The 15,470-nt window shown below is 42.1% G+C and overlaps 1 protein-coding gene across 9 annotated transcripts in view; it reads right to left on the bottom strand.

Annotated features, from left to right (window-relative positions):
• FAT3 (FAT atypical cadherin 3) overlaps positions 1-15,470 on the bottom strand; it is a 407,707-nt gene that overhangs the window by 15,728 nt on the left and 376,509 nt on the right. For all 9 annotated transcript variants that reach the window (XM_057422587.1, XM_057422594.1, XM_057422585.1 and 6 more), the window contains one exon: positions 8,191-8,659. In XM_057422587.1, coding sequence (XP_057278570.1) covers positions 8,191-8,659 — 469 coding nt within the window. The remainder of the gene's footprint in view (positions 1-8,190; positions 8,660-15,470) is intronic.

The following is a 15,470-nucleotide window of genomic DNA, read 5'->3' as shown; positions in this document are numbered from 1 at the left end:
GGAGGCAAGAAGCAAAAGCAATTCTGCATTGACTCCCACATCTTTCATGTCCTATGCATTCAAGTGTGCCTTGTTCTGTTACTCTAATTGAATTCTTTCATGAGGATGGGCTTTTGAGAATAAACTTGGAGCCAGACTTGCTGGCATATTCAGTCAAGAGTCCAATCCTATTTAATTGAAGATAAATGAAATAGATACTCAAATATCATGCTGTTTTGCTGTCTGCTACAAGAACAGAGATAGACGCACTGCTGTTTTCAAGGCTGCAGGGTTAAGAAGAGAAATGAGGATACGTAGAAAGCACGTTTGGTCAGGATCAGAAGATGGGACTATGTTTTGGTCACTCACAATGCAAACAACTTTCTGGACCTGCAGAGGTCAGGTTCTGAAGAAATACAGAACTGCCACTGTAGGTAGAAATCACAGCATGAATAAATAAGGCTGTTTCAGTGCTTCATTTTATGACTGAACAGTGACATCTATAGTTCAAAAATTTACTGTAATGTTTTATATATATTTTTATGGTTTCAATGAATTTAAGTGAAGTGAAAATGTTCAAGTATAAAACATTTTATTCATAAACAAATCTGTTCCCTTATATAATAGCAGAATAGGTATGTTCTTCTATTTGTTATCTGATGTTTTAAACCCTCATAACTTTAAAGGGACTCTAAAAGCCAACTTTCCGTACCTAAGTTGCTAGTTGCCAATCATTTGCAGGAGAAAGCCTTTGAGTTGCATTCTTTTCACGTCTTGTGTTTGTTTCAGCTGATTAATTCCTGGGTTCTCACTCTGTAACATATTCTGTTACGTTTATTACTGCAGAAAACTTGGGAAACATTGATTTGGTAAAAAGAAATAAAAATCCTTTTACCACCAAGTATAAAAGGAGCATGGATTTATTCATTATTATTATTGCCCAATGATTTTATTAAAGATGGAGTAACTTCAATTAACATTTTATGCTAAGAGCAGACGAAACTGAATGCTCCAGATGGGTTAGGCATCAACTGGGCAATGTATGAATAAGACCAAAATGAAAAGAGTGCTTTTGAGAGCCTGCATTTTTGACTGAATTTGATCTGGTGATGGTGGAACACAGATATTACAAGACTGAAGTATTCACTATAGACTCTAAGACTGCAGATCAAAGTTAGAAATAAAAAAGGCAACAAACCAAGGCAGTATTACATTACAATATTTATCGCTGACTTTTCCTGTCATTGGAAGCACTGCCATACACCTGCCAACTCTGAGCCTCTGGCAAAAGACAGAACTTCCCAACGACACACATGCTCAGAGCTGCAGAGCATTCACCCAGGAGGTCTCCAACACAGCAAAGCATATGTCAAAATTCATGGAGTAGGGATGTGGAGAGCTGATACAATGGCTCAGTACGCAGCTTACATCAACTGGGCCAGCAGATTTGCCAGACCTTTTTATGCTTGTCCAAACCTCTCAGAGGAGGCTGTAATTTTGCCTGCTTCTGCACATTGTAGCTACATTGCCATGAATTAAGCACAATCATAAAGAAAGCCCTTCTGGTCAGGAGTGCATTTTGGGTCCCACAAATAACTTTTAATTTAATTACACTTTTAATATCCTGCTTATGTATCATGCACTTCTTTGAACCCATTTAGCACAAGAATAACAAGCAAACTTCCACATCTGAGGACAGAGCTCTGTCCTCTCAGCAGGGGATGAAAAAACCCTTTCAAGCAACCTAGAGCTTGCTCCTGTGAACACTGGAGGTACTGGAAGTCTTGGAAATTCATCAACATTTAAGATCAATACAGTCCACCTGAGCTCCCTTCAAGAGACATGAATATTTCATTTTGCATAGTAATGCTGATCAAAATGTTGATCTGGCCAAGGCAGCAAATTTTGTGATATCATCATTGGATTTCTTCAGAGGGAACCAGTGGAAAAAGATAGATAGTGTGGTAAACTCATCTGCAGTGGTGCTGGGGTGGGACCACAACACCCTCAGCATGTGCCACAATAGTGTGTACCAACAGCTAACCTGAGAGCAACAACAAGCTATGGGGAATAGTATAGCCCTTTTAGGCTCTACATACATTAGCAAGCCCTGCAAAGCAATGGCAGTGGGTCTGTGGAGCAAAACAGATGGTGCTGAGAACCCAGCACCCCAGTGCACACGTTTCAGAGCTTTGGGATCATGTTAGATGTGCCCCTGGTGTCCATCTTCCAGCTCAGCACTGTCCAGAAAGAAACCTGGTCCTGACCTGACCTCTCCACAGTGGAAACCAAATCACTGCAAGGAGATGATCAGAAGATTCTCATAAAAGCTCATTTGTGACCTAAAACACTATGTAGACACAGTCCTTTCCTGCTTACACGCAGTCTTGGGCTTTCTGATTGTTTTATAAGGCTTCTCTCATTCTTCTCCACAAATTTGAGTCCCCTCTATGCAGCTGAGTCTCACCTTCTCTCTTTGAATCCAGCAGCTTCTCTTCCTGCCTTGTTGGCATGTCCCTGCTCAGAGCTAAAGGGACTTTTCAGCTCAGACCCTACTGAAGAGCAACATGCTGTAAGCAAGGACACTACACAGGCTTCCTGCCTATATCTATGTTTACTTGGCACTTAATAAGCAGAGACAGTGGCAAAAGGCAGGCATGGTGCCATCAGCAGATGGGATGCTGTTATGCAGCGAACGCTTCTGTTGGTAGCATTCCCAGCCTGAGCATCTGAATGTCTGTCTATCCTCAGGTTTACTTGGCTTTATTAAAGAGGATGCTCCGAACTGCTGCCAATTCTTTTTTTGAACATGTGTATGCTCCTGTTTGTATCTACTGCATGCAAAAGGAGCTGGCTTTTATCTGTTACGTGCTTTGGCCTTCTCATTTGATCTCCCCTTGTAGCTTCTTTCCCTGCTGTGTGCCTAGACCTGACAAACTCAATGTCCAGAAAGAAGCCTGGCCTTGGGCCTGCTAACAGCAACGGCAAGTTAACTGATGAAAAGAACTGAAGGTGAAAAGGACCTCTCCCAGCATTTGTATTTTGGTATGTTTATAGACATACCAGGCCTTCAAGAACTGTGTGATCATCAGCCATACATACTCCTGCCACTTCAGATTGAACTCATCCGTCTTCAAGAAGATGATTGCCTCTTGCCACTAGTTGGTAGGAAAATGAACCTCAGTCTTCATTAAACAGGTGCTTTCTATGAAAAGTATTGGCATGAATGTGCTTTGAAAGCGAGAATTTAGATCCAGATGTCTAAAAGCACAGCTATTAAAACGATTAAACCATCCCAACTTTCTAAAAAGCTTTTAAAAATTAACTGATGTGCATGTGGTGTTCTCACGTTACAGCATGCTGGTTTATTTGTGTGTGTGAGAAAGCGAGATCAAGAACATAAGTAAGAGCAGGTTAGTTTGTGACTATTAATACACCTATTTTTCCCTGATGTCATTCTTACAAACCACTTAATCCTCAAAACCACCCGTGTGTCGATTCTGCCAACATGCTTTAAAACATGTATTGAATCTGCCGTCTAAGTGCCATGTTGTGTTTTCTCCTCAGTTTGGATTTTAACTCTGTTCATTAAAAAAAAAAGGAAAAAAAGGAAAAAAAATGGGAAAAATGGGGAGAGGGAAAGCAATGACTTCCTGTCCTCACACTTTGCCCACAGTCCTTGACTCAGTAAATATTTCTGCTCAAATAAAATTGCCTACTCATACAAGCCATTTACTTCAATCAAAGCCAGATGTATATAGGACTGATCAAATTAAAAGGAAGTAACTATACTTACAATTGCAGGCTTTACAAGCACGAGGTTTCTCTCTGTGGTTGAAAACCTTGGCTCAGTGTTCGCATTTGATTACAGTAAAGCCTTCTATTGCTGTGATTGCTCATGTTGTTATTCATGCAGATAAACATACATTTACCATTGGCAGACGTGGTAACACCACTCTATTATTAAGATTGTGTGACATTTCCCATTCTAAGACCTCTTATTCAGCAGCTTATAGCTTAACCACACTTTAAACACTTGGTGGAATTTTCTTGGGAAAGTTCAGTCCGAAGAGCCAAGCTCTTTCTGAGAGTCATGCTGTTTGTCAGGTCTCAAAATGCTAACAGCTCTCTTTAAAAATAGCTTTACTGACCGTACTTATGGGTAGGTCTCCAAAAGTCTGGAAAAATGTGGCCTGTATGTCAGGGCTGTGGTTTCCAGTGTCTCTCAAGAAAATTGTCCTAAAGCTCTATGTAGTTCCTTCTGTCAGACCTAGTGAGTGCTCTTCTCCCTTTCCCAGCTTTTTTTAAGGATGCATGGGATCTCCCCATGGGGTCCCTGGATGCACAGTACCTCTCTTTAACTGCTGACAACTCTGGGCATACACTGCTGCCACAGAACTGGATTCTGTCCTGTGGGAACACACGAGTGCATGTCACAATCGCCCAGAAACCACATTTTAAAAGCAAGGAGTTTTTTCTGTGCTCTTGTGATTTCCCAGAGCATCTAAGTTATCCACGCTTTCCTACAGGCTGAGATCCTCAGACCAGGTTGGATAGGGCTTTCAGCAACCTGGTCTACTGGAAAGTACCTTGCCTGTGGCAGGGGGTTGAAGCTGGATGAGCTTTAAGGTCCCTTCCAACCCAAACCAGTCTGGGATTCTGTGACTGATTTTGTTCTCCCGTTCAGTAGGCAGAGGTCAGACAGAGTCAGCGTTACTAGCTCTGTGCCAACTCTCTTTTTGGGACAACACCTTTGCAATGAGTCCTGAGCTCTATGCAGCCCATGCACAGCACTGTCCCTGAGCCAGGTTACTTTGAAGATGTTCTGGATTTACCCATAGGAAACCTAACAGCAGGAGCATGGACGCACTCATAGTGCTTATGAAGCATCACTTTAGCAATTCTCCAAACAGAGTTGTAATATTGCCCTACTCCCATAACCACAGGATGAAGTGGAAGGTAATGAGAAGCAGCTTTTTATTGATGGTGAACAGGGCAGTAGGCACTTCTATTGAATGGAAGAACTCACAACAGGAATGCTACTACGGATCAATTTATGCAAATTACATGTAAATTAGATATGGCCCCTCTGATTTCTGGTATGTAGCCAGCAACTCTTTCCCATTATAATGTTGGGTAACCTTTGTTTGTTTTCTTTTAAAGTTAGCTATAAATCTGAGCTTTCTTTTTCTCTCTCTTAATTTTCTTATAAAGCACAGTAGGGTTTCTGTAAGAAACAGGGTGTTAACAGTATATGAAATCTGCTCAGTTAAATTCGAATTAGAGGCTTTATTTATTAAAATAAATCCTGTCAATATGCCAAATACTTTCTCTTTAGGAAGAGGAAACTTTATTCTCCAGAAACTTTAACAGAAGGATAATATCATGGAAGATATTAGTCAAGAGATCCTGATTCTACTGAATAGGACAAGGGGTAATGGGCTTAAACTTAAACAGGGGAAGTTCAAGTTAGATATAAGGAAGCAGTTCTTTACTGTGAGGGTGGTGAGGCACTGGAACAGGGTGCCCGAGGAAGTTGTGAATGTTCCATCCCTGGCAGCATTCAATGCCAGGTTGGACAGAGCCTTGGGCAACAGCGATATGGTCTTAATGTGAGGTGTCTCTGCCCACGGCAGGGGGGATGAAACTGGATGATCTTAAGGTCCTTTCTAACCATTCCATGGTTCTATGAATGCCTGGGATTGGGAAAAGGACCTCTGCACAGTATATTTTTGAATGCTTCCCCCAGAAAAAAAAAAAGCTGCCATTTTCTTTCTTAAGGTAAAAAATGAAGTGTAATTACTTTTTTTTTTAATATGTTAAATGAAAGTCAGCTGCCAATGTCTCTGTCAGCAAATACAGTGGCTGATGATTCTTAAATGCACGCTGCAATTTGTGGCTTCACAACTAACATGTGAAATGCTGTTGGGCTCTCAGCTCTATGGAATTTAATTACATGGCCTTTTTGCATATGGAGGACACTACCAACGGCATCGCTTTGCTGGTGGAAAGAAAAATGCCTTATCCTTGTGGGCTGGGCTGCAGAGCCACCAATGTACAGTCAGGGCCCACTGCCCTGGAATTATGGCTTTATAACAATCCTTTATTTACATATACTGCTGAGGCAGTAAAAACAGCAGACAGACTTTAGCGGCAGGCAGCTGAAACATCCCTGCAGGGCACGTGCCCCTCGCCGAGGCAGGAACGCAGGCAACTTAAATCAGTTCCGTGCCTGCTTTCCAGCAACGAATTATGTTGACATGAAAATGGTGCGTGCCATTCCGGTACTGAAATGGGTCCAATCTTCAGCACCGCCTGTTTCTCCCCCACCCCTCATCTCCCCTCAGTTTGAACTGGCATGTACGTGGCGCTGGGAAAGAAAGAATTACTGTAAAGCCTTTAGTTAGAAAGGTTTCAATTTACTCAACACGAGATTGCTGAGCAATACTGTAAATAGACTGAAATAAAATCAATAGAAAGAGCTGTTCTCATGCTTCCTAGGATGCCAGGCGAATGGTTAACCTCATTTATTAAGTATGGAGTCTGAATCAAAGCCATGTTGCATTCATGCACATATTACAGCTGTATTTCCTAGGGATTTAAATAATCTTGCTTAGCAATTCTCTCAGTGGCTGCAGCATCCTTCTGCCTCAGAAGGATTTACTTTTGCCCTTGCTGTGTATCACTCTCTTTTTAACTTCCTTTGGTAAATGAAGACCCTCAAAGACACACACAAACAGCAACATTTGTCCTTGTGCTGTGCATCAAATTCTGGCTTGCCAGTGCTGTGCTTCATTCCTCCCAATTGTCCTCCCATCTCCTTTCACCCACAGCAAAGCTGATAGCATTCCTGACGCACCATTTCCCTTGGCATGGGAGAAGATGTGGCTGGATGAAAGCCAAGGATCCAGACGAGATGCTAGCTGTGATAGCTCAGCATCAGAAAATCCACACTGTCAGGGTTTACCCTACAAGGGCTGGGTTATCCAAATGAGAAACTTCTGCCTGCCAGTTTTGCTCAGATCTCACTGGATTTCAGCCTGGAAAACTAAACTGTTCTCAAGTTTTAGGAAGTTCCTAAAGTTCAGAAAAATTTATGGGAGGAAGGGGGGTCAGAAAGAAAACGTGAGAGCAACACCTAAAACAAATAATATTTATGTGCAGAAGGGAACTGCATGGACACATTAAAGCAGAAAGCCCTGGGACAGTGGCTAAATGTTCCCTATAAATAAAAGAGCGTAGTAGGAACTTCCCTAGCGAGCCATGACCAAAACCATTGACAGTAAGATGGAAAGCTCTGTACTTGCAGAAGACTTCTCTGCTGAGCATCCTCCCTTTCAGAGGAATTTTCAGTCTATCAGAAAAGGTGAGCAATGCTGCTTGCTAATAAAATACAGAAAACTGGAAGGGAAACTTGTACACTGAACAGACAGAACAGCCCCAGAGGGAATCTCCCACAGGAATGCCATTTGCTTTTTTCCTGCTAAGATGCTGACTGTTATTACAGTCTGGTAACTTGTGCACTGAGTTACTGGGCAGCAAGTCACTCATACCAAATCACACAAGCCACTGCGTAACAACTGGATAGGAAACTCCAACACGAGCACAGTTTAAATCAATGTCCTTATAAACTCTGGATAATATTACTTAGACCTTGAAGCACTCAGGCCTCTGAGGAGGCCGTAAAATACACTTCTAGGGGGGGTTTATAATGGGGCTGATTCGCTATTTTCCATGTAGACATGTAATCAAATTACTCACTCACAAAAGGACCTAGGTGTTTGTGGACAGCTCAGTAATTATTTGTGACAGCTTCAGAACCAGAGAAAGGCAACAGTGCCATTGCATCTGTGATGGATGTTTGAAATCACCATCTTTGTGTACAGCCTTCGGTGCTGTAAATGAATCCTGAAAAATCCAAGTGAGCATTACAGTAATTTTAATTCTATTGGTTTCTATAGAAATAGGATTATCCTAACAGCCAATAAATCAATTTCCTCCTGGAACAGGAGAAGGGGTGCCATTCCACCGTTATTTATAGAGCAAACAGCTTTTACACAATTTGCAATACCTATCAGAGTTTTATGGACTTCATGAGATTTTTTCAAGCATGTTGCGGCATAAAACCATCTCCAGCAATAAATTATAGAGGAAAACGGGGACTGCGCGTGTGTGTGTGGGGAAATCCATAAAGTAATGCAAAATATTTACCACCAGATGGCACGCTGGTACAGGTGCCGCCGTTCTGGCAGGGATGCCTCTCGCAAGCATCAGGATACAGGACGCAGCCAAGCTTTAACTCGGTCAGGCCAACCACTTCTGCGAAGCTGCTGCGCTTGTTTTGGAGCGGCAGCTCGTTGTTATTGAGGACAACGGAATCCAGGCAGCCCTGAAAGCCGCTCAAGACCTGTGTCGTTCTCTTGTCAGTGAGGCTGCGGACGTTATCCACCTGGACCTGGGCGCCGAAGTAGATGGAGCTATCCGTGCTGAGAGTCTGGAAGTAGAGGGGGGCTTTGCGCCGCTCCACGTAGCTATCGTCCAGGGACAAGCTTGTGAAATTGCGGTTCAGCTCCAGGAAGACCGAATGCCAGCTTCCATCATTAACGGCCCTGCCAGAAATTCCCAGGATTCCCGGGCCACTTCCGCAGTCCAGCTGGAACCACAGTTTGCCATCGACAGTCTGTGGGGGGAGAAACAGAAACCAAAGTGCTTCAAGCACTATTACTTTTCCAGTAATATGTTGGCACAGAGAATGTGGACTTCTAGACAGTCTCTACACAGTGTTAAAGCTTCTCTCATACATGGCACTGAAATAGCGAAAAGCTGTGCCTTTATCATCACCAAAAAATACCTGAGAATATCAGCTTAGAATTCACCTAAAGCTGCTAAAGCAGGCAAACTGAAAATACAGGAAACATACAGATCCAGAACACAGGCAAGGACTGGGATATTGATATGTCTCACTGAACTGGGCATGAACTGCAAGACCCATGTTCAGCTCTTGGTTCTGCTGCTGAGCAGCTGCGTCTCTCTGAGCAAGTCCCACCATACAGCTGTGTGCTGTGATTCTCCTCCTGGCAGCTGATGCTACCAAAAGGCAAGGAACCACATCTGGGTGTTTGAGAAACGCTTGTAGCAAAGTCAGTGGCCACTGTTTTCAGATGGGGATGTTGGGTGCTCTGCTCGTGCACACATCCCGCGCCTCTGTAACCTCTTGGAGCACCTTAGTGAGGAGCAGATTTGTCCCTAAAATTAGTAAGTCCAGTTTCATTAAGTACAACAATAAGATTCTGCTTGGCCTTGAAGTCAGGTATTTTCCAAGTATGCTATACTTCATGCTCTGTGTGTATCTCACAGATGATATCAGATGGTTGTACTTTTCTTTCTTGCCTCATATTTATGCTGGGTTGATGACTTTAGGGATGATGTTAGAATTTCTCACACTCCCTCCTGTCCCTCACCCATCTGTAGTCTTCATAAAGGGAAAATCTGTGGTAGCCTGCTGGGGCAGGCAAAATACAGAGTGAGGGAATAGGTAAGAAGTGCTGCTTTCCTGATTAGCAGTTTTCTCAAAGATTTTAGGTTTCTCTAACAGATGGCAGATAAGTTTAAAATGGCTGACAAGGCTGGAAATAATTTCTTATGACACATTAACTGAATTCAAGCTCTCCGAAAGCTTGCAATTATTCTACCTTTATGTCATGCTCTAGGAACTATTTATTTCTGCAAACCCCATCTCGAGACAGTTCTGTCCCATTACTTATCCCCCTGAAAAGTTCAGGGGCTGTGTCCTTTCAAATCCCTCCCTGCAGCACACATTGTACACAACCCTACTGCTGTCCCCTAGCAGAGCAGAGTTGCCATAGCTGTCAGTGCAAGAACCCCTCCACTGAGCTTTGGTGGCCTGCTAAACTTGCATGGCTAATGCAGATGTGAGAAGGCTGCATTGCGTCCATTTCTCTTTGGCCCTTTTTGACCACTTCTGGCATGAATAGTCATTTGAAACTGTGTTAGGTAGAGACATCCCCTGGCATGTGTCTGAAATGGTGCTCAAACCATTCTCTGATGTGGCTCAAACTTCTCTGATGTGGCTTGAAGGTAAACGTTAACCTACAGAAGCAGACTGTGCTGTCGTGCCATTATTAACATTTTACTGTCCTCGGAGGTTCATAAAACTACTTGAAGAAAGGTTAAGGGTAAAATCTTGACTTCTGATGATCTCTGGACTTCCTTCTCCACTCCGAACCTCAGTCTCCTGACTGGCTATAACCTCAAGCCAAGTCACACTGGGCATGCAGGGTGTAAGCCACACTGCTCTGCAATCACTTGGATGGGGGAACACAGAGATTCCAAGCGTGTGATAAGGTCCTTATAAATGCCAGCTACCTACACATGGCATAGGGGGTGTTAGAGCGATATACATGAAGCCAGAAGAGCAAAAATTAGCCCCTGCTATGGACAGCTGGCTATTCTGAAGTCTTTGACCTGTAGGATGCACTGAAACCGGGAAGAAATTAAAACTATGGTTGTAATCCTACATGCTTGAGGGATGGATATTGCTTGGTACTGCTAGAGCTCAATCAAAAATGGCTAATGGATATATGGGAATATAACTTTGGCTTATTTTTCATTTGAAAATCTTCTCTTACAAGACCCAAATTGTTTACCCTCACCTGTAAACTATTTCTGTATATTGAAATTGGGCTATTAAAGCCTTGGCTCAGGAGGAAACAAGATGCCCTGACAAACTGAGCTGGTTTCTCTCCAGACATGGAGCAGTAGTTTCATTTCTCCCTGTGCAACAAAACAGTCCACAAACCTTGCAGGAGCTGCTCAGAAAATGTGGTCTGGCTCAACAGGAACACAAATCAATATTCTAGAAAAATATATGCCAACATATTACACTTTGAAAAGCAGCCATCTGATAAGCAATTAAACTGCTTCTTCCTCAAAAGGCTTTTTCCTATAGAAACTGCTGTACTGATTGTGTATAATATACATATACCTCCCCTAAGACTACTTATACCCTGAAGGACCTACAGCCTGCATGTGTGTTACCCTTACTCACAGAACATGCTTTTCCAATTATCTTTATAAAGACAACACTGCATGTGAGCACCTGGGGTAAATATTACACCATTTGTATGGGAAATGATGATCTAAAAGATGTGCCATTAAAATATGTTTTATCCATCTTTCTCACCCACTTTTATTTCTTTTTACCAGCAGATGATCTGCAATACACAGTAAATACAAACTGTCTGAAAGGCTTTGCTTCCTTCCTTTTATTAAAAAAGCACTAGGAACCCCACCTCAGGATGGAGTGAAAGATGGAAAGGATGGTCTGACGCTTACAGTACTAGCCTAAGGTATGATAGATATGCATAGGAATCCACACTCTGCAGCACTCTTCCTTTGAGATCTCAAGCAAGTCATTAGTTTCGGGTCTCCATCAGTAAAAGAAGGATAACGTCATTTCCCTACCTCAAATCAGTGCTTTATGGACACATACATTAAAGATTGTGACATGCCCAGATACCTCTAGCAATGGGACCATAAAAGTACTTTCATTAATCAGATGGTCACAGGCCTTGAGGTAATGGGGCAGGGAGGAAATATTTGCCCCTGATGGCCCCGTGCCTCTAGGAGGAAGAGGAAGGGCAGGAAAAGCTGGCAAAGAGAGGGTAGTGCAAAGGGCTGCTGTCCTTCCTCCTTAGGAGCAAGCCTGGCTGGGCAGGGAGAAGAAGGTTTCTCCACTCAACAGGTCAAAGCAATGTCTCTTTTCCTAAGCAAGGAGAATTCAAGCTTGGATCCCTGATTAATCCCTGGTGTTCCCGTCATTATTCATAACTGCTCTGATGTCAGGGACACTGTTCAATCCTCAGAGGGGGTTCTTCGACTATAGCCTGGCCGTTGGTACCGAGAAATGCTGAACATCAAGTTAAGCTCTTACTAAATGAGGTACATTTGAGCAAATAGTATGGGAATTCAATGAATGGTCAATGCTGTTGTCCAGACTCAGCAGTTATCTGGAAAGTAAACTCAGTGGGATGACTGGCTTGATTGAGGGCTGGTAGCATTGGACTCCTAGTTCAGGCACTGCTTTTTTTTCCATCTATGTGATGCAACACAGCAGAGAGCTTGAGTCACTCCATCTCACACCAGAGAGATCAAACTGCAACCCTTCACCAATGCAGCCAGAGACCTTCTGCACTAAGATGAAAGCAGAGAGATGCTGCTTCATCCTAGGGGGGGCAGAAAATTCCCACCAAGCTTCCACCTCTCAAAGCTTTCTGGGCTACACTATCTCTCATTGTAACTACTGGGACAGTGAGGTCAATGCATACCTAAGTGTGTCTGCTCTTACAGACACCAAATTCCTCACCTGCAGAGAAGTACAAAGAATGCAGAAGGCTCCAAAAGCTGATGCAATCTGTTACATTTCAACAGTTTCCATTCAATGAGAAAAATTGAGCCAAATACATATTGTAAATTACATTAGAATATTAGCCTGGCTAAGATGTTTGGCCAGCATCCATATTTGTGTATCAACACAGGTAATAAAATGATGAAATGTTCCTTCTGAGACCACGTTCGGCTCACACAGTCCATCTGCAGTCCCACACCATGGATACAGCATGCTGCCTACTAATCTATCTGGGGAAATATTTCGTTAGCTGAATTACATTTCAGGTTCGTTTGTGTAAAACGGTGTATTTAATTAAAATATTACTCGTTTCAACTCCAGCCATAACTGGGATCGTATCCAAACTTCAGTCTTATCCGGCATAAGCCATGCAGCAGTAATGCATTAAAATGTATAATACACACTTAACTAAACCATGCAAAGTTTCATGTTAACTGCCTGGACGGAGGAACATATGCTTTTTACCGTTTAACAGCTACATTTCTGGTTCGATAGGAAAGTCTTTCTTTTCCTATTTTTAATCCTCTACATTTCAAAAATCATATAATCATAGAATAGGTAGGGTTGGAAATGACCTTAAGTACATCTAGTTTCAACCCCCCTGCCATGGGCAGTGACACCTCACTCTAAATCAAAGTAAAATCTCCACTGTATTCCTTGAAAAAGAAATGAAATTAATTAAGGAATTCTCTTCTGCAATAGCTTTGTAATGCTTCGAATTGTCAAATCTTACTTTTCCCAGATAGATGCTACACAGGAAAAAGGAAATGGTGATACTGTTTTTTGACATACCTCATCTTTTCAAATAGAAAAAAAAGGCCATTGACCTGCATCTCATTTTGCTTCAATTGTCTTAAAAGCAAGAGCAAGCAACAAAAAAAATGGCCAACCTCTCAAAATCGATGGATGAGTTGCTTTATTTGAAACAGCTGAATAAATAACACCCTTATTATATTGTATTGCTGCAGTGTAGCTAGTACACTTTCAGCAAAGTAGTAGATGAGTGGTTTGCTCTGTGGAATTGATTATTCATCCAAGGAGGACATCGTGTTATGACTATGAAATATTTCCATCCCTGGAGTTATCACAAATGTATGAGCTCCCAAAATTAAGCTGGTCACTTAAAACACCGAAAACCATATTGCAGCATTAATTTCTAAATAGACTGCAATGGGAGACTTGCTTCAAAAAAAATCAATGCCACAATATGTCCCAATAGTGGTGGTGTTTTCTGCCTGTCCTTCTATAGGTGGGTCTAAATTTCTTCCACCTTTGCCTTTGTTTGATGCTCAGTGATGATGCTTGGCCCTCTGCTGCTAGTCCAGAAGATACTTAAGTATGTGCTTAAAATTAAGGTATATGAGTAGTTCCAATTGCCTTCAAATACGGGAAGTTAAGCAAGTGATTAAGTGCTTTGCTGGAGACATGCCAGAGTGCTCAAAAGAGCACAGGATCCCATCCTTTATCCTCTATTTGGAAAGCTTCTCCTCATGTTTAATTTAATTGAAAGCAATGCTCAAACGATAACAACTTCACATTTATAGACCTCTAAGTAATCTACTTAATGGCCTCAATTCCGAGTGCCTCCTTATCTCACAACATACGTACCTGGTTAAAAAAATAAAAAGCCCTACTTCTGGTTTACAAATGAGAAAACACATGCTTAGAAAGCCTAAGTGGAACTTGCTTGAAAACATCTGAGTTAGGGATACCTGAAGTACAGTTCATGAATCAGCTGCCATCCCTAAAGAGACCTGCTATGGCCACCTACATCTCTTGAGCATAACGCCATTCATCTGCCATAGAGCACTTTCATGAGACCTTAGTCTGATAATTTTCTGCTAAATGACCTTCACAAACAAAACTCTAGCAATTCCTGACCTTTTAAGTGATGCCATTTCTTCAAAAAAGCATGATGAATGTAACGAATTACTTTTCTTTAAGTAGAAGCAAAGGGCCAGACCTGGGGAGAGGACATATCCACTGCAACAGGAAATCCTGCCCTAACTAAAAGCTAAGTGTGAGGCTCAGGGAGGGAATTCCCTGTGTCCTTCCTTGCTCAACGCATGCAAGAAAACGGAGGCTTTGCATCCATTCACCACACTGGACCTCATTCATTGGACACATGAGTCTGAAGCTCTCTACTAAGTGCCTCTTGACATGGGTTCAGAGCTGGAAATCCTTTGGAGTTAGAAAACAAAACAGCATGAGCTGAAGGTTGGCCTTGGAGATCGGAGCAGAGCTGCCACAGCTCTTGTCACTGCTCCTTCAAGTATTATTTTTAGCTACTAGTATCTTTCAAGGCAAAATGGTTAAGATTGTGTGGAGCGCTGACTGAAAACACATAATTCCTACCCCAAAACTCAAAACTCAGCCTAAGTGACTGCAATGAGAACCTCTCTTACTTACAGTATTTTTCAAAGAGCATGTTTTTTTTTTTTCTCTTTTGGCAGCAAAATTTACCAGCTTCAACTGGAGTTTTCCACCCAGCAGCTGGTGACCTGACTTGCAGTACTTCTTAATCATGATAGTTTTATACACTAAACTCTAACAAAATAAATTCTATCATCATTCTAACTCCATTTCAGTCTGCCTCTGTATCAACTCCTATTGTTTTCAAGTGGCACCTTCCAGCAGGGCCATTTGTATTTTTTCCAAACTGAAGTTTTCCCTACTGATATATGCTAAAAGCAACCATGATGAAGACTTCAAAGGCCACCAAACCTCCAGTTTTGTTTTGCGTTTTTTGAACAACAAAAGTATACTGAAAAGTTCAAACCGTGCATTTCTATGTGCCTCAAAGCACAACTTAATCGTCTTGTACAAATCTGAACAACAGAGTCCCCAGTGAATGACAATACTCTTGTTCATGAAATATCTCAGTCTAACAGCTATAAAATTATTTCTTGCCCATTAATAACTCATCTAGCCATTTTAACATTATTTAAACGTTCAGCCAAAAGAACTCTGAAGATTGCAAATGCAGACACAAAAGGCTCTGTGCCATTTCTCCCACTGCTGAATTATAGGATATGGCTGAGTTACAAAAGTCAATGTCTTCATT

The sequence above is a fragment of the Pezoporus wallicus genome, unplaced genomic scaffold (genome assembly GCF_028554395.1).
Source record: "Pezoporus wallicus isolate ANWC-B61680 ecotype Strahan unplaced genomic scaffold, APGP_CSIRO_Pwel_v1 contig_8388, whole genome shotgun sequence".
NCBI lineage: Eukaryota > Metazoa > Chordata > Aves > Psittaciformes > Psittacidae > Pezoporus > Pezoporus wallicus.
Note: the sequence above shows the minus strand (reverse complement) of the source record. Positions and strands in the feature narration are given on the sequence as shown.